The sequence below is a fragment of the Bubalus kerabau genome, chromosome 13 (genome assembly GCF_029407905.1).
Source record: "Bubalus kerabau isolate K-KA32 ecotype Philippines breed swamp buffalo chromosome 13, PCC_UOA_SB_1v2, whole genome shotgun sequence".
Lineage (NCBI taxonomy): Eukaryota > Metazoa > Chordata > Mammalia > Artiodactyla > Bovidae > Bubalus > Bubalus kerabau.
In genome coordinates, this window is record NC_073636.1 from 34,124,850 (window position 1) to 34,149,313 (window position 24,464).

A 24,464-nucleotide genomic window follows, 5' to 3' on the forward strand; every position below is an offset into this window, starting at 1 on the left:
TGCTCCCCTTTCCTACATTCCTGTTACTTTTTTGGGTTTAATTGTTTTTTTTTTTTTTTTTTTTTGTAATGAAATGTTTAAATTCCTTTCTTATTTCCTCTTATGTATATTCTATAGCTATTTTCTGATGGATACTGTGGGGATTACATTTAACATTCTGAAGTTGTAACACTCTAATTTGAATTTATATCAATTTAACCTTGTTAACATACAAACAATTTAAGTCTGAATTTGAAGAAAGTAGGGAAAACCACTAGACCATTCAGGTATGACCTAAATCAAATCTCTTATGATTATACAGTGGAAGTGAGAAATAGATTTAAGGGCCTAGATCTGATAGATAGAGTGCCTGATGAACTATGGAATGAGGTTCGTGACATTGTACAGGAGACAGGGATCAAGACCATCCCCATGGAAAAGAAATGCAAAAAAGAAAAATGGCTGTCTGGGGAGGCCTAACAAATAGCTGTGAAAAGAAGAGAAGCGAAAAGCAAAGGAGAAAAGGAAAGGTATAAGCATCTGAATGCAGAGTTCCAAAGAATAGCAAGAAGAGATAAGAAAGCCTTCTTCAGCAATCAATGCAAAGAAATAGAGGAAAACAACAGAATGGGAAAGACTGGAGATCTCTTCAAGAAAATTAGAGATACCAGGGGAACATTTCATGCAAAGATGGGCTAGATAAAGGACAGAAATGGTATGGACCTAACAGAATCAGAAGATATCAAGAAGAGGTGGCAAGAATACACAGAAGAACTGTACAGAAAAGATCTTCATGACCTAGATAATCACGATGGTGTGATCACTCACCTAGAGCCAGACATCCTGGAATGTGAAGTCAAGTGGGCCTTAGAAAGCATCAAGCATCACTACGAACAAAGCTAGTGGAGGTGATGGAATTCCAGTGGAGCTATTTCAAATCCTGAAAGATGATGCTGTGAAAGTGCTACACTCAATATGCCAGCAAATTTGGAAAACTCAGCAGTGGCCACGGGACTGGAAAGGTCCATTTTCATTCCAATCCCAAAGAAAGGCAATGCCAAAGAATGCTCAAACTACCGCACAATTGCCCTCATCTCACATGCTAGTAAAGTAATGCTCAAAATTCTCCAAGCCAGGCTTCAGCAATATGTGAACTGTGAACTTCCTGATGTTCAAGCTGGTTTTAGAAAAGGCAGAGGAACCAGACATCAAATTGTCAACATCCGCTGGATCATGGAAAAAGCAAGAGAGTTCCAGAAAAACATCTATTTCTGCTTTATTGACTATGCCAAAGCCTTTGACTGTGTGGATCACAACAAACTGTGGAAAATTCTGACAGAGATGGGAATACCAGACCACCTGACCTGCCTCTTGAGAAATTGGTATGCAGGTCAGGAAGCAACAGTTAGAACTGGACATGGAACAACAGACTGGTTCCAAATAGGAAAAGGAGTATGTCAAGGCTGTATATTGTCACCCTGCTTATTTAACTTATATGCAGAGTACATCATAAGAAATGCTGGACTGGAAGAAGCACAAGCTGGAATCAAGATTGGCAGGAGAAATATCAATAACCTCAGATATGCAGATGACACCACCCTGCCAATAGGCAGAAAGTGAAGAGGAACTCAAAAGCCTCTTGATGAAAGTGAAAGAGGAGAGTGAAAAAGTTGGCTTAAAGCTCAACTTTCAGAAAACGAAGATCATGGCGTCTGGTCCCATCACTTCATGGGAAATAGATGGGGAAACAGTGGAAACAGTGTCAGACTTTATTTTGGGGGGCTCCCAAATCACTGCAGATGGTGACTGCAGTCATGAAATTAAAAGACACTTACTCCTTGGAAGAAAAGTTATGACCAACCTAGATAGCATATTCAAAAGCAGAGACATTACTTTGCCAACAAAGGTCCGTCTAGTCAAGGCTATGGTTTTTCCTGTGGTCATGTATGGACGTGAGAGTTGGACTGTGAAGAAGGCTGAGTGCCAAAGAATTGATGCTTTTGAACTGTGGTGTTGGAGAAGACTCTTGAGAGTCCCTTGGACTGCAAGGAGATCCAACCAGTCCATTCTGAAGGAGATCAGCCCTGGGATTTCTTTGGAAGGAATGATGCTAAAGCTGAAACTCCAGTACTTTGGCCACCTCATGCGAAGAGTTGACTCATTGGAAAAGACTCTGATGCTGGGAGAGATTGGGGGCAGGAGGAGAAGGGGATGACAGAGGATGAGATGGTTGGATGGCATCACTGACTTGATGGACGTGAGTCTGAGTGAACTCCGGGAGTTGGTGATGGACAGGGAGGCCTGGTGTGCTGCGATTCATGGGGTCGAAGAGTCAGACATGACTGAGCGACTGAACTGAGCTGAACATACAAACACAGCTCCTGTACAGCTTTTACCCCACCTTCATTGGTTGTTGTTGTCACAAAATTACATCTTTATACATTGTACACCCCAAGTCGCTTACTCCTTGGAAGGAAAGTTATGACCAACCTAGATAGCATATTGAGAAGCAGAGACATTACTTTGCCAACAAAGGTCCATCTAGTCAAGGCTATGGTTTTTCCAGTGGTCATGTATGGATGTGAGATTTGGACTGTGAAGAAGGCTGAGCGCCGAAGAATTAATGCTTTTGAACTCTGGTGTTGGAGAAGACTCTTGAGAGTCCCTTGGACTGCAAGGAGATCCAACCAGTCCATTCTGAAGATCAGCTCTGGGATTTCTTTGGAGGGAATGATGCTAAAGCTGAAACTCCAGTACTTTGGCCACCTCATGCAAAGAGTTGACTCATCGGAAATGCTGGGAGGGATTGGGGGCAGGAGGAGAAGGGGATGACAGAGGATGAGATGGCTGGATGGCATCACTGACTCGATGGACGTGAGTCTGAGTGAACTCCAGGAGTTGGTGATGGACAGGGAGGCCTGGTGTGCTGCGATTCATGGGGTCGCAACGAGTTGGACACAACTGAGCAACTGAACTGAACTGAAACATAAACTGATAATCATTTAAAATGCATTAATTAGTTCTTTATATTTTGTAGAAAACAAGATTTGGAGTTACAAACGAAAGTTACAGCAATAATAGCTTTTACACTAATAATTTTTTCTTTAAATTTGTTAATTTCTTAAACTATGTTGAAAACAAAAAATGCAATTACACATCGTTTTTGTAATAGCTTTTATAATTTCCCATCTATTACCATTATTGAAATCTTCATTTTTCAATACAGCTTCAAGTTACCATCTAGTGTTTTGTCTTTTCACCTTGAAGGACTCCCTTGAGCATTTATTTCAGGGCAAGTCGAATGGTGAAGAACTCCCTCAGCTTTTGTTTATCTGGGAATGTCTTAGTTTCTTGTTCATTCTTAAAAACAGTTTTTCTGGATATAGGATTCTTGGTTGAAAGTTTTTTCTTTTAGCACTTTGAGTATATTGGCTCACTGTTTTCTGGACTCGGAAGTTTCTGATGAAAAATCTGATCATCTTACTGAGGGTCCCTTGTATGTGATAATTTGCTGCTTTCTGCCTGCTTTCAAGATTCTTTCTCTTGATAGATTGATTATGATGTGTCTTGGTATAGGTGTCTTTGAGTTCATCTTTACTTGGAGATTATTGACCATCTTGGATGTTTATACTCATGTTTTTCATTAAGCTTGAGAAGTTTTCAGCCACTATTTCTTCGGCTATTCTCACTTGCCCTTTTCTCTCTTCTTTTGGGACTCCTATGAGAGTATGTTGGTACACTTGATGGTGTCCCACAGATCCCTTAGTCTCTGTTCACCTTTATTCAATTTTTTTTTTCTTTCTGATCTTCAGATTTGATAATTTTTGTACCCCAATCTTCAAGTTTGCTAATTCTTCCTTTGGCCTGCTCAAATCTGTTTTTGAATGCCCCTTGTGAATTTTAAGGCTTCCCAGATGGCTCAGTGATAAGAATCTGCCTGCCAATGCAGGAGACATGAGAGATGCAGGTTTGACCCCTGGGTTGAAAAGATCCCCTGGAGTAGGAAATGCAGCCCACTCCAGTGTTCATGACTGGAAAACTCCATGGACAGAGGAGCCTGGTTGGCTACAGTCCATGGGGTCACAAAGAGTTGGATGTAACTGAGCATGCACAGTGAACTTTTAAGTTTGTTGTACTTTTCAAAAGCTACAGAACTTCTTTTTAGTTTTTTTTTTAATCTCTATTTAAAAAAATTATTTACTTAATGTATTTGTGTTTGTGCTTGGTCTTCATTGCTGTGCATGGGCTTTCTCTAGTTGCAGTGAACTGGTTCTCCTCTTTGCTGCAGTGTGCAGGCTCCTCACTGCGGTGGCTTCTCTTGTGGAGCACAGGCTGGAGGTACGCATACCTCTAGTCTTGCAGTCTTCAGTAGCTGCGCACAGGGGCTCTGCAGCACGGGCTCAGTAGCTGTGGCTCACGGGCTCAGCTGCCCCATGGTGTATGGAATCTTCCTGGACCAGGGATCAAACACATGTCCCCTGCATTGGCAGACAGATTTTTAACCACTGATCCACCAGGAAAATCCTGTCTCTGTATTTAGTTTCCATTTTGTTCACAGTGCAGTTTCTTGATTTTCTTGCATCATCCTTTAATTCTTTGAGCATCTTTAAGACAGTTGTAACATCTTCATCTAGTAGATCTGCTATCTGGTCTTTTTCAGGGACAGTTTATGTTGATTTATTTTACCTTTTGAATGGGCCACACTTTCCTCTTTCTATGACTTGTGATTTTTGTTGTTGAATGCTAGACTTCTGAATCTAATAATGTCACTCTGGAAATCAGATTATCCCCTTTTGCCAGGGTTTTCTCTTTGTTATTGTTTTATTTTTGTAAACTGTCTCTGAGCCAGTGATCCATCTAAAGTGTAAACTTAAGGTTTTCTTGAGTCTTTTCTGAGCCTTTTCCTGAGCATGTGAAATTACTTTCTAATTTCCTCCATATATTAGTTGTTTTAAATGTCCTAATGTCTAGTTCCCAGAGTCTTTATTGGTATGGAGATGTGGAGGAAAAGGAGGTTAGAGTTAAGGGTGGGAAATTGAGTCAATGCCAGTGAAAATCACTATGAGATACCATCTCACACCCATTGCTGTTGTTCAGTCACTCAGTCCTTTCTGACTTTTTGTGACCCCATGGACTTTAGCACACCAGGCTTCCCTGTCCTTCACTATCTCCTCGAGTTTGCTCAAACTCATGTCCATTGAGTTGGTGATGCCATCCAATCATCTCATCCTCTGTTGCCCCTTCTTCTCCTTCAATCTTGCTCAGCATCAGGGTCTTTCCCAATGAGTCAGCTCTTTGAGTCAGGTGGCCAAAGTACTGGAACTTCAGCATCAGCTTCCAATGAATATTCAGGGTTGATTTCCTTTATTAGACTGGTTTGATCTCCTTGCAGTCCAAGGGACTCTCAAGAGTCTTCTCCAACACCACAGTTCGAAAGCATCAATTCTTTGGCACTCAGCCTTCTTTATAGTCCAACTCTCACATCATACACGACTACTGGAAAAACCATAGCTTTGATTATACAGACCTTTGTCAGCAAGGTAATGTCTCTGCTTTTAAATATGCTGTCTAGGTTGGTCATAGCTTGTTTTCCAAGGAGCAAGCATCTTTTAATTTCATGGGTGCAGTCACTATCTGCAGTGATTTTGGAGCCCAAGAAAATTAAGTCTGTCCCTGTTCCCCATCTGTTTGCCATGAAGTGATGGGACCAGATGCCATGAACTTCATTTTTTGAATGTTAAGTTTTAAGCCAGCTTTTTCACCCTCTTCTTTCACCATCATCAAGAGGCTCTTTAGTCTTGCTTCCCTTTCTGCCATTAGGGTGGTGTCATCTGCATATCTGAGGTTATTGATATTTCTGCCAGGAATTTTGATTCCAGCTTGTACTTCATCCAGCCCAGCATTTTGCATGATGTATGCTGCATGTAAATTAAATAAGCAGGGTGACAATATACAGCCTTGATGCACCCCTTTCCCGATTTTGAAACGGTCTGTTTGTTCCATGTCCGGGTCTAACTGTTGCTTCTTGACCTGCATACAGGTGTTGCAGGAGACAGTTAACATGGTCTGGTATTCCCATATAGGAACTCTCCACAGTTTGTTTTGATCCACATAGTCAAAGGGTTTAGTGTAGTCAGTGAATGAGAAGTAGGTGTTTTTCTGGAATCCCCTTGCTTTTTCTATGATGCAACAGATGTTGGCAATTTGATCTTTGATTCCTCTGCCTTTTCTAAACCCCGCTTGTACATCTGGAAGGTCTCAGTTCACATACTGTTGAAGCCGAGCTTGAAGGACTTTGAGCATTACTTTGCTGGCATGTGAAATGAGCTCAGTTGTGTGGTAGTTTGAACATCCTTTAGCATTTCCCTTCTTTGAGATTGGAATGAAAACTGACCTTTTCCATTCCTGTGGCCACTGCTGAATTTTCCAAATTTGCTGGTAAATTGAGTGCAGCACTTTCACATCATCTTTTAGGATTTGAAACAGCTCAGCTGGAATTCTGTCACCTCCACTAGCTTCGTTCGTAGTTAATTCTTCCTAAGGCCCACTTGACTTCACACTCCAGGATGTCTGGCTCTAGGTGAGTGACTGCACCCTCATGGTTACCCAAGTCATTAAGATCTTTTTTGTACAGCTCTCCGGTGTATTCTTGTCATCCCTTCTTAATCTCTTCTGTTAGTTCCTACCATTTCTGTCCTTTATTGTACCCATCTTTGCATGAAATATTCCCTTGGTATTTCTAATTTCTTGAAGAGATCTCTAGTTTTTCTCATTCTGTTGTTTTCCTCTTTTTCTTTGCATTGTTCATGTAAGAAGACTTTCTTCTCTCTCCTTCCTATTCTTTGGAACTCTGCATTCAGATGGGTATATCTTTCCCTTTCTCCTTTGCCTTTATTTCACTTCTCTTTTCTCAATTATTTGTAAGGCCTCCTTGAAAGTGAAAGTGAAGTTGCTCAGTCATGTCCGACTTTTTGTGACCCCATGGACTGTAGCCTACCAGGCTCCTCCCTCCATGGGATTCTCCAGGCAAGAGTACTGGAGTGGGTTGCCATTTCCTTCTCCAGGGGATCTTCCTGACCCAGGGATCAAACCTGGGTCTCCCGCATTGGAGGCAGACGCTTTAACCTCTGAGCCACCAGGGAAGCCCTTAGACAACCATTTTGCCTTGTTGCATTTCTTTTTCTTGGGGATGGTTTTGTTCATTGCTTCTTGTACTGTGTTCACCAATTAGAATGGCTATTATCAAAACACAGAATAACAAGTGTTGATAAGGACATAGAGAAATTGAAATGCTTGTGCATTGCTGATGGAATATAAAATAGTGTACCACTGTGGAAGAGTTTGGCAGCTCCTCAAAGAGTTTCATTTAGAATTACCATTTGATCCAACAGTGCCACTTCTAGGTATATATCCAAACGAATTGAGAGCAGGAACTCAACAAGTCAGTGATCATAGAAGCTTTATTCACAATAGCCAGAAAAGGTGGAAATAGCTAGATGTCTATTGATAGATGAGTGGATAAACAAGATGTGGCATATACAGTCAGTGGAATATTATTTAGCCTTAAAAAGGAATGCAATTCTGATACATACTACAGCATGGATGAACCTTGAATATAAACGGTTATGCTAAGAGAGATAAGCCAGACACAAAAGGGCAAATACTGCATGATTCCACTCATATGAGGCATGTAGAGTAGACTAATTCAAAGAGAAAATACAATAGTGCATAATAAGGTTAACAGGCTGGGGAGAGGGAGGGGTGGGGAGTTATGGGTACAAAGCTTCTGTTTGGAGATGATGAAAAGTGGATAGTGGTGATAGTATAGCATGGTGAATATACTTCACGCTACTGAACTGTATACTTTGATATGGTTAAAATGGTAAAGTTTATATTATACTTAGTTTACGGTAAGAAAACAGACAAGCCCCTGAGTAATAGTAGAACATAGCATTTTCTGAAGATGAGATTATTAAAAAAAATTTTAACTTGTAATTTGCCTTGAATATTTAAGAGTTTCCTTCCCACTTTCTAGTACTCTAAAAAAAGCCTAATCCAGTAACAGAAATTGTCTTTGCAACACAACTCAATATACTTAGGACACAAAGACAGTGCTTACTCCCAGTTTTGTTTTGATCTTTTAATTAATAAAGAAAATGGAGACATTGAAAAGGCTTTTTTTTTTTTTTTTACAGTTTTTGCAAAGGTGTATTCCTGTATGGCCACCACTCTTCATGTTATAGTTAGCATATCTGCTCTTCAGATTCATCCATGTTGTATGTGTTGCTTATTGTTGAGTGGTATTCCATTGTGTGGAATACTGTAGGGTATTTATTCCCTGGTTGCTACATATCTGGGTTATCTTCGGTTTGGCTATTATGGCTAAAACTGCTATGAGGGTAAAGCGTCTGCCTGCAATGCAGGAGACCTGGGTTCAATCCCTGGGTCAGGAAGATCCCCTGGAGAAGGAAATGGCAACCCACCCCAGTACTCTTGCCTGGAAAATCCAATGGACAGAGAAGCCTGGTAGACTATAGTCCATGGGATCGCAGAGTTGGACACGACTGAGTGACTTCACTTTCTTTCTAACTTCACACAGCTATGTTAATTGTGAAAGTGAAGTCTCTCAGTCGTGTCCGACTCTCTGCGACCCCATGGACTGTAGCCTACCAGGCTTCTCTGTCCGTGGGATTCTCCAGGCAAGAATACTGGAGTGGGTTACCATTTCCTTGTCCAGGGGATCTTCCCGACCCAGGGATCGAACCCGGGTCTCCCGCATTGGAGGCAGATGCTTTAACCTCTGAGCCACCAGGGAAGCCCATGTTAATTGTACTACTCTCTAAAAATGTATCGCTAAGTCTCCAATCAATAATGATAACAAAAGACATACTAATATGTCTCCAGTGAGTAAGTATTTAACTGTATTTAACTTTCTGAGACACTGACAAGCTATCTTCTAAAGTGGGTGTATTATTGTAAATTCCCACTAGTAATGTATGAGAGTTCCGGTTGCTTTCTATTCTGTGCAGTATTTAGTATTACCGATACTCTTAGGTATATAAATGAGTGTGTGCAAGTATTCTCCCAGTCTGTATTCTCTTTTGATTTTCTTAACAGTATCTTTTGGAGAGCAAAATTTTTAAGTTGTAATGTCATCAATTACTTTTTTCTATGACTCATTCATCCTTTTTGTGTCTTATCTATGAACTATTTGCCTAATTGGAGATCACAAAGAATTCCTTATGTTTTCTTCCAGAAGGTTTATAATTTTAGCTCTTGTATTTAAGTATGTTATCCATTTGGAAATAATTCCTGTGTATGGTATGACATAAGGTGAAGTTCATTTTCCTGCATATGATGTGACATAAGGATCAAGTTCTAATATCAACAGTATATTTTGAAAAGATGATCATTTAACCATTGGATTACCTTAGCACATTTGGCAAAAATCAATTGGCTGTGAATATGTGGGTCTCCTCCTAACTTTTAATGGTTTTCTTGATCTGTATGTACATTCTTATGCCCATACAACCCTGTTTTGACCACTGCAACTTTATAGGAAGGCTAGAAATCAGGTAATCTAAGTCCTCCAACTTAATTCTTTTCCAAAATTGTTTTGCTTACCTGAAGTCCTTTGCATTTCCATATAAATGTTGAATAAGGCTGCCAATTTCCATAATTATATGGCTTCAGTTTTCACTGGAATCATGTTGAATCAATAGATGAATTTGAGGAGGACTGACACAGCAATGACATTCAGTCAATCTTGTGATCAATACACATGGACTATCTTCTCATTTGTATTGCATCTTTCTTTCAGCCGTATTTAGTATTTTTGGTGCCCACGTTTTGCCCATATTTGATAAATTATCCCTAAATGTTTCATATATTAATATCATATATTAAAAAATTAAATTTACATTTTACCACTGTTATAAAAATATGATCGATTTTTGCATGATGACCTTGTATCTGCAAATAAAAAGTTACTTCTCTTTTCCCAATCTGTGTACCGTTCATTTCTTTTTCCTGTCATGCTGCACCTGATGGGACCTCTAGTACAATACTTTAAAAAAAGAGTGAGAGTAGCCGTTCTTGCTTTGTTCATAATTTTATGAAGAAACCATTCAATTTTTCAAAATTATTGTGATAACTATGGGGTTTGTTGCAGGTGCCCTCTATTAGATTGAGGAAATTTCCTTCTATTCCTAGATTGCTGAGGACTTTCATGACTTGGTGTAGAATTTTGTCAGGTGCTTCCTCTACACCTGTTAAGATGATCATGTGGCTTTTCTTTTTGCTCTGTAAATATGATAGAAGTATGTAAAAATGGTGTAAATTGGTTTCTGAATGCAAAGCAACCTTGCAGTCCTGGGATAAATTCCACTTGGTCATAAAGTTCCTTTTGATACACGACTCAAAATGATTACCAAATACTTTGTCAAGGATTTTTGCATCTACATTCAGAGAAATACTAGTGTGGAGTTTTTACTTATTGTTATGTCATTGTCTGATTTTCCTATCAGGTTAATGCTGGCTCCACAGACGAAGGCGGGAAATGTGTTTTATTTTCTGGACGAGCTTGTGAGGAATTTGTACAATAACTTCTGTAAAATTTTGGTAGAATTCACTGGTGAAGCCATCTGGTCCTGGAGTCTTCTCTGTGGGAAGATTTCTAACAAGCTGTATTCACTTATGGCTGCACCGGGTCTGTCGCTGTGCATGGGCTCGCGCTAGCTATGGCCGGTGGGAGCCGCTCTAGTTGTGATGGGCTCGCCTCTCGCTGCAGTGGCTTCTCTTACTGTAGAGCACAGGCGCTGGAGCTTGTGGCACACAGGCGCAGTGCACGTGGGATCTTCCCGGACCAGGGACTGAACCCACATCCCCTGCATTGGCAGGTGGATTCTTAACCATTGGACTCCCAGGGAAGTCCTGTGGGAAGGTTTTTAACTAGCAGTTTGTGATTGGACTAATCAGGTTATCTATTTCTTGTTATAGTGAGTTTTGGTTGTGTCCTTTTCATCAAAGCTCTCAAGTTCATTGGCTTAAAAAGTTCACAATACTTCCTTTTCATCCTTCTACCCTGTAGAATTTGCAAGAAGAATATCTTCCCTTATTCTTGATGATTTGTCTTCTTGATCTACCTGGCTAGAGGTTTATCAATTTTTTCAAAGAATCAGGTTCTAATTTCATTGGTGTACTTATTGCTTTTCTGTTTTCTATGCCATTGACTTCTTCTATTATTGCCTTTTTCCTTGGTTTGGATTTAATTTTATTCTTCTAATTTCCAAAGGGGGAAGCTTATGCCTTCTTTTCTAATATAAGCATTTAATATTATGAATTTCCTTATATGCACTGCTTTTACTGGTTACTGCAACTTCTGATGTTGGATTTTCATTTTTACTTAGTTCTTTTTGTCAATGTTTACTGAGAAACATGTTAACATAGTTTCAAATAGTTTTGTGGGGCAGGGGGAGGGGATTTTCCAGATGTATTTCTGTTACTGATTTCTAGTTTATTTTGTAGTCAGGGAAAACCACTTTGTTTTTAATTCTTTAGAATTTGAAGGTTGTTTCATGGCTCATAATATGGTTTCTCTTCATCAATGTCCCATGTGTTGTTGAGAACAAATGTGAATTGTTGAGTGGACTGTATTTGTCCACCAGAACAGAGAAATTTATGTTCTATTTTTTTTAAGGTTCGAAGTCCATATTATAGTTGTTCTAATATATCCTCCCATTGATCTTAAGAAGTCTAAGTTTGCATTTTCATGTTTTCATGGCTAATTTTAAGTTTACACACAGATTTGAAAAAAAAGTCTTTGCCCTTCCTTCTCTTTTTCTCCATGTTATGAAATGTGTATTAGTCTTGCTGACAACTTCTACTCGTATTACTTAGAGCCAGGCTTAAGTTCAGATGTAGATAGTGTAGGCTATTCTCACATGAGATGTGATACAGGCTAGTTAAGAGCATGGCTCTTAGTGTCAGATATTTTATTCTGCTCCTTAATATGTGTGTGTTCATGGGCACATGGTGTTTCTGTCTTGTAAGGCTTCTGCGAAATCAGCTTTGACGACAGCAGCAAGGAGTCTGCGTGTGGCACAGGTTAGTGACGCACTGTTACTGGATTGGGGGGATGGGAAATGCTGGTGCGTTTTCACCTTCAGAACTTCTCTGATGAATCTAGACTTCCTTCATTAGCCATTTACCTGTATAAATCGAGCACGGACTTCTTTGAGCTTCCTGTTAGAGTGATTATAGTATGAATATGTCCTAAGAAGGGTTACTTATTTATTCTTATTTCCTAAACCTCTACTGTGCTTATTGGGGAGGTTTTTTCAGTGACAGAAGTGAGGCGTCACGCTGGGAACATGAGGCCATCAGAAGGGAAGGGGGTCCTCATGGAATTTGTTAGGATGGGTGCCGGCACTCCTCCCAGAGGCCTTGAGCACCCGTGTCATGTACCATGAGGTTAAGCACAAGGAAGACACCTAGAAATAAACTCACAAATCAGAACAGAAAGGCAGGCAGACAGGCAGAGTTTACTATTTGTCTATTATGTCTAGTGTTTAATAGGACCTGAATAAGGACATTACCAAATTGCTGAAATCATTTAGCATATACAGAAGCAAAAGAGTAGTAAAGACATAGCTGAGCTCTTTTAACATGCAAATCATATTATCGTTCAGCACACACGGCCGCATGGACTTGTGCTGGGCACTGGGGCAGGAGAGTGACCTGGCAGGTGGTCCAGAGGACCCTGGTCCTGGTGGGAGGGGCGTGAGTGAGAGTGTAAGGGCTGAGGTGAGGAAGGCGAAGGCTGTGGGAGCGCAGAGGAAAGACCTTGAAACCCAGCTCCCCAAGGGTAAGAGGTCACGGATCCGGAGTCGGGGGTAAAAGCTTCTAGACGAGGACGCAAGCTCTCAGTTGGCCATTCGTTGTCACCTCTGACATTTCCAGAAACACCAGCTGCAGGAAAATCCCTGACTTAGTGGGGAATGTCTAAACCACTGAGTTTACCCAAACTCAGCCCAAGATACACCCAGAGCAGGATGACTGTATACCTACTTTACAGAGTTTTCCAGAGAAAATCTTGAGAGTGATTAAAAGAAGGACAGCAAGTCAGGGTTGTTGATGCATTTTATTGTGAGATGGGGAGTCTGGTAAAAAACTAGAAAATGACCATGGTGTAACAAGGAACTTAAAAATGAAGAGTCAGATTTGTAACTTACATACATGAATACAGGAACAAATTGGCACAAAATGTTAAACGTTGTTCCCAACACTGTTTACATGAGGTTATCCTAATTTGGCTTCCTAAGGAAATGAGAGTTTTATGGTTAGACTAATCTCTTAATAAAACCGCAGAGCATCATGCTATTAGTCACACAGTGAATTTCAAAATTTAAGAGTTTTATATTAAAAACTGGGTAAAGGTAAAATGACTTGATTGCAGTTGTAAAACTAATACATTCCCATTTAAATTCTGTTCTACAGTCCAAGGCAAGTATAAATGTTAACATAACACTGTTAAATCAAATCTCAATGCAAGAGAACCAATTGCATCTCTACTTTAAATCTTATCAACTTTCCAAATTTTCATACTAAAATATATTATTGTATTAATACAAACTACAGTATTATACACTACACTGTGTAATAAATAAAGAAATATAAAAATAAGACACATAAATATAAAAGTTTTCTAAAACTAAAAGTACATATGTCAGTAAGAAGGGTATTAATACTGCCAAGTTTGAAGACATACAGTACAAAAATGTTGCACAGATCTATAAACTAAAAGAAATAAAATAATACTGATAGGTAAAAATCAGCTAATGTTGTTAATAAACTGGCTCCATAATAACTAACATTTGGAAACAGTTATGAGCCAAATAACAATGGCAGGTCCATGTTTGAAATGGAAGTACATGGATAAAGCAGATTAGAAAATTTCCCTTTCGTTTCAGTAGAGAAATTCTGAAAGTCAATTAACGCAAAATGAATACTGAGGAATTAAAGGGTGAAATGTCCCAGTGTTTGGCTTCTCTGACAGAGTCAGTGGTTTTTAAGTTTTATTTTGGAATTTTGATACAAGAAACAAATCAACAAATGCTAGTTATTGTAGGCCACGCATGAACGGAGGCTAGTCAGAGCCTTGAAAATACTGATAAATGGCACTTAGAGCACACAGGTCTTGCTTAAGGCCAGAGGAGATACAAAGCTTCATATCACATCCTTCATATTTGTGTACCACGTACGCAAACACAATTACGAACACTGATTCTGACGTCTCTGCTGTCTCACCAGTATCAACACTGTTAGTCCCTGCGATCAGAACTCAACGGCAATCTCGTCAACTCCATTTTAAACCACATGAGTAAGAAACTTCAGCTCTTCTAGCGGCTGCTTTCTTAAGGCTAACAATACACTTTAAATGAGAATACGCTCTACTGTGACATCTAAATATTAGAAATGACTACCTTCTAGGTTGAATTTAGAAAAGGTAGTTAGCACGGTTTGGAACTGCATTATACTTCTCTGTGAAGGGAATTCTGTAGTGCAGAAGTTCTCACATTTTACAAAACATAATAAAATACTGAAGCGGATTTAGCATATGTTTACCAATAAAAAATTATAAAATTCTCCCAATTGTACAGCTTAAGAATAAACTAATGTAAGAGTGCTAATTAATACTGATAAAATGAAACAATGTCAGGTGCTCATCTAATCAATCAGCTTTCTTTAATCTGTTAAATCTCTGCTTTCTGAGTCATTAAGTTTTCTAATCTGCTTCATATTACAAACTTGTTCCTAACTTGAAAAATGCATGAAAAATTACTAGGTCTGAGGTTCAGGCACACCCGGATTTTTTTTGTGTGGTTTTTTTTTTTTTTTTGATTTTGTGTTTTTTTAAATTTTTACTTTACACAGTAGTGAACAGAAATCACAGTATACAGGTTACTGTGTTTCCATGAAAAGCATGTATAATATAGAACAAAACTTCATTACCAATTAGAATTTTCTTTCTTTTCTAGAAAAACTATTAGGCTTCATTTGTTTTCTCTTCGGACACCTGCTCGCTGCCCTCACTGACTTTGTGTTCTAAGCTGTGGGCCTGGCCTCCAGCCCCCGCCCCCTGCCCCACACCTTCCGTTTCTGCGCTCTCCCCCTCATCCTCCGCCTCCTCGTCCTCGTCCTCCTCGTCGTCCATCTCCTCCTCTCCATCCTCCACCTCCTCCTCCCCTCGCGCCACTCCACTTCCCTTCTCCTCCTCCAGCTCCTCCAGCTCCCGCTCCTCCTCCTCCTCTTCCTCCTCCTTTTCGCTGTCCTCATCCTCCTCCCGCGTCGAGCTCTCCCTCTCGTCCGAGTCGCCCTGCCCCGCATGCTGCTCGGGCGGGACCCCTGGGCCTGCAGCCCCCGGCTCAGGGGGCTCCCGTTCCTCGGCCTCCCTCTTGCAGTAGGAGTAGCGGTGGTTCATGTGTTGGGAGTAGGAGCCCGAGTGGGAGAAGCGCTTCCCGCACTTGTCGCACTGGTAGGGCTTCTCCCCGGAGTGCAGGCGCATGTGCTCGATCAGGTGATGCTTGTGTTTAAACGCCTTTTTGCAGATGCCACACTCGTGGGGCCTTTTACCTGAAAATAAGGGCACAGCTATGAAATACAACGGCATGGAGCCGCTAGGCCTTGGGGCACTTCTGGTTATGGAAATAGCCATCAATTCAACTCTGCAAAACTGGCAGCTTCCTTAACATACGTACCTGTGTGTTCGTATTTATGTCTCAACAGTGAGCTACTCTTTTGGAATATCTTATCACACAAATCACAAGCATACATTCCGTTTTCTGTCTTCCGCATTTTCTTTTTGGGGGGCGTGGAATCGGAGTCGTTCTGATCCTCTACATTGGATACGCCTTCTGAGCTAGTGTCTTGCCTTTCATCCTAGAGGAGAAAAGGAAGTAGGAAAAGTTCGTTTAAGATTACAGGATAAACGACAGACATAAATAAAAGCAGAGCTGAAGAAACCACTTTGACTTCTGCTTTCGACAACCTGACCAAAGCAGGCTCCACGGGAAGGTTCAGGTGAGGGGCGGTGCCGTCACAACGGCAAAAGCAGCCCAGGGTTGGCGGGCACCGAAAGAAAGGATGCTGCGGAGAACACACTTAGTTGCCTCTGGATCATTAATTTATGAGAAGTCTGTCGAACGTTTTAACTTACCAGTTTGCTAAACAGTCGTGAATTTGTAACTGCATCGCTTACTTACCTTCTGGGTTTTACTAAGTGAAAATTAAGACTATTTCTTAAAAGTGGTCTTTAAATTGTATCTCCCAGGACCTTAGAATTTTGTGAACTAAACTTCATTGTCTCCTTGTAAAGAGGGAGGTTTGTCCTATCACTTTTCTAAGTTTTCTAAGAGGCAAGTTGGAAAAAAAATGCAGGCAGGTCTGTGTTTTTAAACAAGAATCCTTGCTTGATGGTCAATCTTCAGAGTTTTGGGTGAGGGTTAGGGAGAAAACTGGCAGCAGGGTCTCCTGTAGGTGGAAGAATTCTGCAGGGAGCCTGCAGTGGGATTGGGCTCCTAAGATCCTGTGTCTTTCCTGAAGACTTCCATCCTAAACTCACACATTTTCCACAAGTTTAGAGGTTTCCCACAATTTCTTACAGCTTTGTAAGGTGGGAGAGGACTTCCCTGGTGGCTCAGTGGTAAAGAATCCACCTGCCAATCAGGAGATGTGGGTTCAATATCTGATGCAGGAAGATTCTCTGGAGGAGATGTCAAACCACTCCAGTATTTTTGCCTGGGAAATTCCATGCACAGGGGAGCCTGGCGGGCTATAGTCCATGGGGTCGCCAAGAGTCAGATACAACTGAGCTGAGCGACTAAACAACAAGGGGGGCGAGGTGCTGACAGACGTTTTTCCGTCCCTTGTAAGCTGCCAATGGTGTTAAAGGGACTCTCTTCATGTTATTGGGTGTCGTTAGCTGAAATTTCCCAGTTTATTCTTCAAAGGTGTGAAGAGTGTTTTATATAGTTAAAATTTAGGTTTCATGAAAAATTTAGCCATGTGAAAACTTTTTCAAGGTTACCACGATTACAGGAAGCCCCATTGGTAGCAATATTTAAGGAGACAAAAGTAGCAAAACATACTTGAACAGGATATTGTAATTATTTTACAGTCACATCTTCTTATAGTAAGTATTTGAGAAAAAGATTAAATTTATCTCTAGTATTCATTTGATTCAATCAGAAATTGATGGAAAAAATGGAGACATCAAGGTCAGTGACACAGAAAAAGCCTGGACAGTGAAACACACAACAGTCATGCAAAATAGCTTTATCATAACTGTCATGGACTTGGAGAGTGTTACAGAGGAAAATACAAACACAGATTCACAACTGTAATTCCTCATGTATTATTATGATTGAACACTAGTTTACAGCTTAGAAAATCCTCAGTAAACTCATTAGGTGAATTCTTTATATACTTAATTTTTGTTTGCTTCATTAAAGCCTTTTATAAACAGGTTAACACAAAAAGTGAGAGCTAAGTTTGCCTGGTATAAAACATCTGTGAACAAATTTTCATTTACTGATGATCGTAAGGCAGAAACTATGACGAATTCTGCGAACTTAACTATAAAACAGAAGTCTGATTAATGAGTATTTGAATTTTACTTTCCTCTTCCATCTCTAGTTTCAAACAGTCAGTCTTATAGCTGAGACCCATCGACCCTCTTTTCAGCAAAATAATACTTAAAACCGCAGTTGAAAACTACACTCTGGATCAGTAAACAACAAAAGCCAAGATGCCACAGCAGCTAAGACACACAGTCAGCTATTTCCTTTCAAACATGACAGTTTAACAAGCTGCTTGGCTCTTTCATGCCTGGTTTTTATTAGAGAAATTCACTAAAATAAATCAAACTAGCATTTGATCAATGGATTGGGGCTGGGAGTGGTTTTTTTCCTTTTTTACCTGATTTCCACTGGGCTGGATCACCTTCAAGGGTGTTTCCTGGACCGCCGGGCTGACTGCAGTCGAGTATGTGTAGGCGACCTGGGGGATCAGGATGGTCTGCTTGTTGGCAGCCAGTGCTCGCAAGCACGGAACACTGTTCTGGTCAGCGATGGCCACGATCGTGGGTAACTGGGCAGTGACGGTAGGTATAGCAATATTTATGGGGTTGGCACTTGGTGGGATTACATTTACAACTGGTTCTGAGTCTGTAACACAACTGTCCTTTTGTGGCTCCTTTTTTGCACAAGACAAGTTCAAGGGTTCTTCCTGGACAGAATAAACACTGTTCTGGTAAACACTAGTGATAGTTGGCCTTTCCAATAACTCGCCCTGCTGCTTTGGTAGTGAAAGATCAAGAGGTTCGACCTGCGGCTCTTCCTGCGCCCCTTCTGTCGGGTATGAGTAACCCTGTGCGCTTCTGGAGGAAGAGAGGTTCAAGGGGGAAGGGGAGGAGGCGCTGCTTCTGGAACCATTGACAGCCGAGCCCCCTGGTAAGACGGGAGAGCTAGCTCTCTTCAGAGGGCTCTGGCAGTTCCCTGTGCCGTCCTGGGCTTCATCTGCATCTGCAGCCTGAGGCTGATCGTCGCTCTTGGCAGGGGTGTTGGCTTTGCCTGGTTCCGGGGAAGATGGTTCAGAAGACTGCACTGAGATCTGTCCCGCTTGCATCTTTTCAAACCACTTTTTCACTACATCCAGTGGTAGGTTCACGGAATCAGCAATTTTTGAGAGCTCTTCTGCACTTGGTTGTGCGTTCAAAGCATAATACGCTTTCAGAAGAGACAAGAGGTTCTTTAAAGGTGGCTGACTGGGAGACAAACTGCCATCTCCGGACCCCGATGGAGCGGAGGCCTCGGGCTTGGCAGCTTCTGGGGTGGGGGGCGGAGGGGGCTGGGCGGGCTGCTTCAGGTCATAGTGCTTTAGCTCCGGAAGTGCATTGAGGTCCCCGGGACAGTCGTCACACAGGAGGCACGTGCTGTCATTCCCTCCCCCTTCAAAGCTTTTGTCCTTCTCAGACTTGACAGTAAGATCTTCTGGTAACTTTTCGCTTTTGCAATTGTTGGTGGGGACTGGGGTTTCTTTTTTTAAATTCTGAGGAACAACTTGAAGTTGGCTAGGTTGTTCAAGACTGTAGTTAATGATGATTTTGGTTGTTCCATCTTGATCAACCAGAGGAAGACTGATGGCTGAAATAACAGAATGGCCGCCCTGCTGGATGGATGAAGCATTGATTGTTTCTTGTTCTTTGGATGCAAGATTGGCTTGATTATTCTCCAAAACTTGCCTGATGACGTTACCATCTACCGCCACTTTAAGTACATTCTGAATATCACTTAAATTGATACTGATGGGGGACACCAAACCCACCGTTGGCAGAACGACGGCCTGCACCACACCCTGAGGAGAACTGGTTGCCTGTAAGGGGCCACCACCACTGAAAACCCCGTTCTGTAGAGGGGCTGAACAGTTGATTCCTGAAGCAACCACTATGGGTTTGAACTCATAATCCACAGGTTCAGTTTTAATCTGGTTTACAGGGAGCTGCTCCTGCAGGGGCTTGTTCTCTATCTTCTGCCGCATCTGTGGTCGCGTGGGGCTGCCTGGAGAGGCCGAGAGCGAGGGTGAGGAGCACTGCGAGGTCTTGAGCCCTGTTCTTGGTCGCCCGTTCACAGGCATCAGGCTGATACATTTCTTACTGCTTATGTGTGAGCTGTAGGAACCAGAATGGGAAAAACGTTTCTTGCAGTTTGGGCATTCATATGGCTTCTCTCCTAAACAACAACAAAAAGTTACATTCGTAAATTTTCACATATTCACATTTTCCCTAAAACAAGCAGTATCAATTTAAAAAGGGGGTTACCGTGTGTGCTTGTGATACAATTTTATTTAGAATCATCACTTTTAAGTTGAAAACCTACATAAATGTCAAGCACCAATAAAATGTTAGTCTGAACTACATGCTGACCAGCAAGAGAATCCTCTCTTCAGGTGCATATAACAATTTTGTTCACTTTTAAAAGTTCAAATCTTTCTCAGATACCAAAAAATTATATCCCACTCTTTTAAGTAATTTTTTTCTTATCCTGTGTCACTAAACTATGTAATTCTCTATATTCTACTCTACTTAACCATCTATAGGAGAAATTAATATTAGACAAAAGGAAGTAAAATCTCCCATAAGGCTTAATAAGTGTGAACATCTATCCTTGACTGTATGAGTCATATGAAGAATATCTATCCTTCCTATATTCATAGGTTTCCTTGAAAAGACCTTTTTCAGTGGGGAAGAAAAGTTTAAATACAAGTATTGTTACAAGCCTTGGCTTATTAAGCTGGGATGTATGTGTGTGCTTAGTTGCTCAGTCGTGTCTGACAATTTGTGACTCCATGGGATTTTCTAGGCCAGAATACTGGAGTGGGTAGCCATTCCCTTCTCCAGGGGATCTTCCCAACCCAGGGATCGAACCCAGGTCTCCTGCATTGCAGGTGGATTCTTTACCATCTGAGCCACCAGAGAAGCCCAATACTACTGGAGTGGTAGCCTATGCCTTCTCCAGGGGAACTTCCCCACCCAGGCACTGAACCAGGGTCTCCTGCATTGCAGGCGGATTCTTTACCAGCTGAGCTATGAGGGATGTACATACTCCTACATCAGTAAGGCAGTGTTCGCTGTGTGCTCAGTTGCTCAGTTGTGTCCAGCTCTTTGCAACCCGTGGACTGCAGCCTGCCAGATTCCTCTGTCCATGGGACTCTCCAGGCACGAATACTGGAGTGGATTGCCATTTCCTCCTCCAGGGGATCTTCCCAATGTGGGAAGCAACCTGTGTCTTTTGTGCCTCCTGCACTGGTGGGTGAATTCTTTACCACTGAGCCTCTTGGCACAAAAAGCATCTTGGAGTTTCAATTTCAGTGACAGTGGTTACAGTAACTTAGAACATTTAAGTATTAAAACACAGTATACTTTTGCTGCACAAATAAAACATCTTTGTGAAACGTCAGGAAAAAAAAAGAAGCTTCCTGCTTGCAGAGGCCTCAGTTACGTCACTCCCCAAGACCTTCCAGGGTACAAGGTGATCTTCTGGGTCACTACGAGTACTCTGACAGAAATTTTTGAGTTGAATGGAATATTTTCATACAACCCCTTTTTTTTTTTTACTTGAGTTTGCACATGTTCTAGTTCATGAATTTATAGTCTAAAGGTACCGATGCCTCGGTTCAGGGAGGTCCAGTCTCAGTGCTGTTTACTCCCACACCTGCTGCGTGCAGGTCACAGCGCTGCTCTGAAAGCCTCTGCCAGATGAATGAGTGGCCAACTGTACAATGATGAAGTGTGGTGATGCTGCTTATCTACTCAGTGGCAAAATAAAGCTCTTTATCTCCCCCTTTCTTTTTAACGATTAAAAGGAAAGCAGCAAGAAAGCATAGGACCTGCTAGTCTTGGAATTTCAATGTTGTAAAGATTAAAACAAGGGCATTATATTTTCTCAAATGTGTCTGCATAATCAAATTAGAGTTGGAAGGAATCTAATAAAGCCCTCTAGTACAGCCTCCTTCCCAATGAAGGGTTCATTTCATATCATCCTTGGCACTGGCTCATTTCTGCTTAACCTCTTTTATTAAAAGGAGGTTACCGCCCCTGGACAGATCGGAGGAAGGCAGTCTAGTCTGGCTTTGCTGAGGGCCAGGATCTAAGTTCAGGTTCTTGCTCTGTCACATACTATGTCTATTTTCTTAACCTGTCCAAGCCTCAGTGTTTTGGTGCGTGAATAAACGTAGATGCATCCTCGCTGGACTGTTCTGCAGTTACAACAGACGATGCAGCAGAGCTCAGTGTGCCCTCAGGAACTGTTAGTGACTCCTTAGAAGAGCAACGGGACAGAGGGTCAGTACTAAGCCAGAGTTGCCCTTCCCTATTATGCTTGTTTCTGATGCCGCTTGGAGCTGGTCTAACACTTCCTTGACAAGCAAGACTTTCGATGTGATGAAGAGCTGTCCCAAGTATCCCTCAATTTCCCTCATGCAGGTTAAATGTGTCCAGGTCTTTCACACATTCCTCATCAGATGTGTTCTTCAGAACTCTTACCCACTTGTTAACTCACCTCTGAGTTTCTCCAGTTTTATCAATATCTTTCCAATGGGATGCCTGAAATGTGATTCAATACTCAAAATGCATTGGATAAAAATTTCCAGTGGGTGTAAAACAAGGGATATGGCTTTGCATTTTTTAACATTCTTAATTATTTGATGACCTTTTTAGATAACTACATGCTTGTTCCCTTGCTGACTAGGAAAATAAGCATCTGTAGTATTGATTATTTCTGTCTTTACAGAGCACAGTGGGGATGGCAGTGGCTTTGGAGTCAGGAGGCCTGTGTCCCAGCTGAGTGACTGGGGACAAGGTAAGTTCTCTGAAACTCCATTTTCTCATCAGTAAAAAAGGACGAAACAGTAGCATCTACCTCCCAGGGTTACTGTGAGAGCTGCATGACTTAAAGCAGTTGAGTGTTCAGCAGGTGCGAGTTACCATTACTACTATGGGACTCACCCAGTTATTTTACTGCTGCTATAAAAAAAAGACTGCAGAACAATTATTCTAAAGCCAAAGTCTATGTTAGGAAAAGCTGTGTTTCTAATTCTAACTTCATAGCTAAAGCATATCACCTCAGTTACTGACCTAGGTTAGTGTTTGTAACTACTACAACAGGAAGTTGTGCTGCTCAAAGTCTGATACATTATGCACACTGACTTTTTTCTAATGGCTAAAGTGGTGGTCAGTTGCACCTGATACAAAAGTTTTCTAGGCTGAAATGACTATCAGGCTGTGGAACAAACCCAGCTTACTTGCTGGGGAGGCTCCCCGCCTGGGTGCAGGGGCTCTTTTGCACCGTCTCTCTGGGCAGGTGCGGTGGCCTCCTCACAGCTCCTTTGCACAGCTCTCATGTGCAAAGTTCATATGGCAGTGACACACAGGACTGCAGAGGGTTCCTTCCATGGACACCAGAAGAGACCCATGCAGCTCTAGGGCACATAACTTGAGGGCCCTGACCTTCAATGCCTTAAAAACTCAGCTGCAAAAAACCCCCAGAGTTTCCTGAAGGATATGAGGTTCATTCATTATTAGGTAAGAATAATAAAAAATTAAAAAAGAAAAAAACAAAACTACCTGTGGTGAATGATCATTGTTTTTTCCATTAAAAAACATTTTCCAATCTCCTATGGACTATCATTGTACAGACTATAATGAAATTGTCACAGCACTGTCTTGATATAATACTTTCTGAATGCTTACCCTCTGTTTCTGTTTATCTGGGATGACTTGGAGTAGCCCTGCTCGAAATCTCCCCTTGAAATAAACCACCAGGGAGCTGTAGACTTGGATGGTATCCACTGGGCACCCTGGGGCAGTGCTCTTTCTGAACTGCATTTTGGTGAAATATCACTGGCCTCTATGGAAGAATCTAACTTTAGAAAGAAAACACTATTGAATCCTCTGCTGTATTATTTTAAGGATATTTCTGAGGATGACGTAAATTATCTTCTGGTTTTTTCTTCTTAATGATGCTCCAAGGAACAACTTTCTCTATGGACTTCAGTATCAGAAGAGAGTTGTGCTTTTTCTCTCATCTTCTGACATCTGATCCTTTTTACCTGCAAATACTCTAGATTTCCATTACTAACTAGTTTTCTTACTTCCTAAAACCTAGGGTCTAATTTGTGGTCTCTTCTAGCATGTGCAGAGGAATTCATAGCATTCTTTTTTTTCTTTCTCATTTTAACTTCATGCCTGTCTTGCTTTAAGAGACATAAATATGAATGGACAGCAGAGCACAGGAGTCCGTGTGCCAGGACGTGGCCTGAACCTGCCTCCTCTTTCAGAGCAGCAGCACGCTGTGAGCTACTATAAAGCTCTTGACCACGAAAACACCTCAAGGGTTGCTGTAGATAGCACAGGCATTGTCACTTGATTGAAGCTGATTTTTGAGGATCAGTGCAAGATTTTATGATTAGATATCTATTAACTTCTTGTTTCTGGACTTATATTTTAATGTTTTGTACGATCCGTGTTTCCCAACTGCATATAATCTGTGACTCTCTATGACTGCAATAGGACATTCATTTTTATTTACGAAATCTTGCTGTTTTATTACCCCAACTTCAACATTAAAAAATGAATTAGCTATAATCTCTATCAACAACTTCAAATCATTTCTGGTGAGAAAGTAAAGTTGCTTAGTCGTGTCTGACTCTTTGCGACCCCGTGGACTGTAGCCTGCCAGGAATCCTCCATCCATGGGATTTTCCAGGCAAGAGTACTGGAGTGGGTTGCCTTTCCTTCTCCAGGGGATCTTCCCGACTCAGGGATTGAACCTGGGTCTCCTGCATTGCAGGCAGATGCTTTTACCGTTTGAACCAGGGATGCCCTTCTGGTAAGAAGGGGGGTTATTAAAAATAAATTATTGATGTTACAC

The 24,464-nt window shown here is 41.4% G+C and overlaps 1 protein-coding gene and 1 long non-coding RNA gene across 6 annotated transcripts in view; one reads left to right on the forward strand and one right to left on the reverse strand.

Moving 5' to 3' along the window:
• LOC129625516 (uncharacterized) overlaps positions 1 to 23,991 on the forward strand; it is a 51,401-nt gene extending 27,410 nt beyond the window's left edge. Inside the window, exons 3-4 of the long non-coding RNA XR_008701493.1 lie at positions 22,326 to 22,394; positions 23,795 to 23,991. This is a non-coding gene — a long non-coding RNA (uncharacterized LOC129625516). The remainder of the gene's footprint in view (positions 1 to 22,325; positions 22,395 to 23,794) is intronic.
• The window catches only part of ZEB1 (zinc finger E-box binding homeobox 1), a 199,216-nt gene continuing 187,856 nt past the window's right edge, over positions 13,105 to 24,464 (reverse strand). For all 5 annotated transcript variants that reach the window (XM_055543983.1, XM_055543981.1, XM_055543982.1 and 2 more), the window contains 3 exons: positions 17,956 to 19,766; positions 15,738 to 15,918; positions 13,105 to 15,612 (listed from right to left, as the gene is read on the reverse strand). In XM_055543983.1, the coding sequence (XP_055399958.1) occupies positions 15,026 to 15,612; positions 15,738 to 15,918; positions 17,956 to 19,766 (2,579 nt within the window). In that variant the 3' untranslated portion in view covers positions 13,105 to 15,025. The remainder of the gene's footprint in view (positions 15,613 to 15,737; positions 15,919 to 17,955; positions 19,767 to 24,464) is intronic.